The 3,388-nt window shown below is 58.0% G+C and overlaps 1 protein-coding gene across 1 annotated transcript; it reads left to right on the top strand.

Annotated features, from left to right (window-relative positions):
* Positions 1–211: 211 nt before the first annotated feature.
* Positions 212–1,144, top strand: LOC143694548 (olfactory receptor 14J1-like). Its single transcript, XM_077181853.1, has one exon. The coding sequence runs from the start codon at positions 212–214 to the stop codon at positions 1,142–1,144; it is 933 nt and encodes a 310-aa protein (XP_077037968.1).
* The last annotated feature ends 2,244 nt before the right edge of the window (positions 1,145–3,388 follow it).

Genomic DNA, 3,388 nt, shown 5'->3' with positions numbered 1-3,388 from the left:
GGCTGGGCTGGGCTCTGGCAGCACTGGCAGGGCCCAGCCCTGGGCACAGGGAAGCAGCTGCTGGCAGGGACAGCTCCAGGCAGCAGAGCCCTGGGCAGGCAGTGGGGGGAAAGTGCCCCCAGGCTGTGCTGGGATATTTCAAGTCCTCTCCAAACCCAACTATTCCATGATTACTTTTCTTACAGATCCCCATGCCAAGGCATCACAGCAAATGTCCAACAGCAGCTCCATCAGGCACTTCCTCCTGCTGGCATTGGCAGACACACGGCAGCTGCAGCTCCTGCACTTCTGCCTCTTGCTGGGCATCTCCCTGGCTGCCCTCCTGGGCAACGGCCTCATCATCAGCGCCGTAGCCTGCGGCCACCACCTGCACACGCCCATGTTCTTCTTCCTGCTCAACCTGGCCCTCGCTGACCTGGGCTCCATCTGCACCACTGTCCCCAAAGCCATGCACAATTCCCTCTGGGACACCAGGAACATCTCCTACACAGCATGTTCTGCACAGCTATTTTTTTTTGCCTTTTTCATCTCAGCAGAGCTTTGCCTCCTGACCATCATGTGCTACGACCGCTACGTGTCCATCTGCAAACCCCTGCACTACGGGACCCTCCTGGGCAGCAGAGCTTGTGCCCACATGGCAGCAGCTGCCTGGGCCAGTGCCTTTCTCAATGCTCTCATGCACACGGCCAATACATTTTCCCTGCCCCTGTGCCATGGCAATGCCCTGGGCCAGTTCTTCTGTGAAATCCCACAGATCCTCAAAATCTCGTGCTCACACTCAAACCTCAGGGAACTTGGGCTCATTGTGGTTAGCCTTTGTTTATCATGTGGCTGTTTTGTGTTCATTGTTTTCTCCTATGTGCAGATCTTCAGGGCTGTGCTGAGGATCCCCTCTGAGCAGGGACGGCACAAAGCCTTTTCCACCTGCCTCCCTCACCTGGCTGTGCTCTCCCTGTTCCTCAGCACTGCAGCGTTTGCCAACTTGAAGCCCCCCTCCATGTCCTCCCCATCCCTGGATCTGGCCCTATCAGTTCTATACTCAGTGGTGCCTCCAGCCCTGAACCCCCTCATCTACAGCCTGAGGAACCAGGAGCTCAAGGCTGCAGTGTGGAGACTGATGACTGGATGCTTTCAGAAATATTAAACTGCTGGCCAAGTCCTGCAAATTAATTATAATAAAACTCATATATGATGCTTTGTGTTGGTTTGGATTTGGGGTCTTTTTTCCCTTGTTTTAATTTTTCATAATATCCACAAAGAAATATCAATGTTTGTGCCATTTCTCATTTGTTTCTCTCCACCTTCCCTGTGGCCACAGACTGTGTCAATGAGGGGCTGTGCTCTTGGTGCCTTTAAAGGAACTCAAGGTTCTCCCAGCAGAGTTTTCTGCAGAGATGCCCTTTTGTTGCCTTCTCTAGAGCTGCAGCAGCAATGTCTGTGTGCAGAGCTGGGGCAGATCAGTGCTGGCCCAGCAGCTGTGCCCAGCAGCAGCAGCAGCAGCAGCACTTGGTGTTGCCAGTGCTGCTGCCGTGGCCCTGCCCCGCTGCCCTGGTGGCCCTGGTGTTGCTGCAGGGCCTGAGTGCTCTCGGAGCCAGGCACAGCCCTGGGGGTGGCAGTGCCGGGGCTGCAGCAGGGACAGGCCATGGGCACTGCTGGGGCAGCACTGACGCCTCAGGCCAGGCCCTGGGGGCTCCAGGCTCCTTGCCCAGGCTCTCTCAAGAACACGGCCAGGCCAATGCTCAGCACAGAAACCCCCGTGAGCAGCCCCAGGCTGGCCGTGGGCAGGCTGGGGGCAAACAGCATGGCTGGGGCTCTGCAAGGGCCCTGGGGCAGACGGGAAGGAGCAGCAGAGCAGGGGCTGATCCATGCCCAGTGCGCTGCACAGCCCAGGGCAGCGTCCCAGAGCATCCTCATGCAGCTGCCAACAACATCCCCCCTCTGCAGCCCTGGCCTCTCCCCCAGCTCACACAGGTGCCCCATCCTTGCAGGCACAGACACGTCAGCACTGCCTCAGCAGCCCCTGTTTGCATTGCACACAGCAGGGGCAGCACCCCCATGCTGTAGCTGTGGGGACATGAACCTGAGGGAGCACAAATGCCATCAGCCCCTGGGGCCAGCAAGGGCTGGGGGACACCAGGGAAACCACTCAGCTTTGTCCTGGCCTCTGCAGTCAGCCAGAAAGTTTGTTCCCATCAGCTGGGAGTTTCCTGTGCCACTGCAGACGCTGTTGCTCAGAGCCAGGGCTGCCTGGCAGCCACTCCCACACTGCCCTGAGCATTTCCTTTCCTTCATCTCTGCTTTCTTTACTCTTCTCAGGTCCAGATTTCTTCCTCTTGCCCATCCCTGTTCCCTCCCCTGCAAACAGCCCATCTACCCCCTGGTCCTGCTGGCCACACCATTCCTGATCCAGGCCAGCTGCCATTGGCCTTCTTGCCCACCTGGGCACACTGTTGCCTCATGTCCAGCCTGCTGTCCATCAGTCCCTGCAGGTCCCTTTCTGCCTGGCTGCTCTCCAGCCACTCTGTCCCCAGCCTGTAGTGCTGCAGGGGTGGTTGTGGCCAAAGTGCAGGACCCGGCATTGGGACGTGTTAAACCTCACCTTGTTGGATTTGGGCCCTGGATCCAGCCTGTCCAGGGCCCTGTGCAGAGCCCTCCTACCCTCCAGCAGATCCACACTGACACCCAACTTGGTGTCACCAGGTTTTCCCAGAGTGTCCCAATGGTTTCCATGATTCCTAGAGGCCTCCCAGTGTCACAATGTCCCCTTGGTTCCATGGGACCCCTTGGTGTCACAAAGTCCCTTGGATCCTTGAGCCCAGCAGTGTCACAATGGATCCTTGGTTCCATGAGGTCTGGCAGTGCAGTAATGCTCTCCTTGGTTCCACAGTGTCACAATGGCCTCTTGGTCCCAAGGGCCACCACGGTGTCAAACATGTTTTCTTTCGTCCCCGGAGTCCCCAAGGAGCAGCCCTGGCCCCTTGGTTCCACGGGGCCCTGCAGTGTCACAATGGCCCCATCATGACACCAGGCCCTGCTCTGTCTCACTGCTCTGCATGGTTCCACAAGGCCCTGCAGGGTCACAGTGGCCTCTGAGGTTCCAGCAGGACCCAGACTGTCACCATGGACTCCTTGCTTCCATCCAGCCCCACAGTGTCACAATGGCCCCTTGGCTCTGTGCTGCCATGTCGTACACAGTGTCACCATGGTCCTCTTAGTGCCACCAGGCCCCGCAGTGTCACAATGGCCCCTTGCTTCCCCGGGGCCCTGCAGTATCACAATCATCAGAGAATCAACCAGGTTGGAAACGACCTTGGAGAGCATCAAGTCCAACCTGGGACCCAACACCACCTTGTCACCCAGGCCATGGCACTGAGTGCCACATCCAGTC

Source organism: Agelaius phoeniceus, chromosome 7, assembly GCF_051311805.1.
Source record: "Agelaius phoeniceus isolate bAgePho1 chromosome 7, bAgePho1.hap1, whole genome shotgun sequence".
NCBI classification, from domain to species: domain Eukaryota; kingdom Metazoa; phylum Chordata; class Aves; order Passeriformes; family Icteridae; genus Agelaius; species Agelaius phoeniceus.
Note: the sequence above shows the minus strand (reverse complement) of the source record. Positions and strands in the feature narration are given on the sequence as shown.

What these genes read in the sequence shown, in the direction of transcription:
- LOC143694548 (XM_077181853.1), top strand. Translation starts at nt 212, where the DNA reads ATGTCCAACAGCAGCTCCATCAGGCACTTCCTCCTGCTGGCATTGGCA.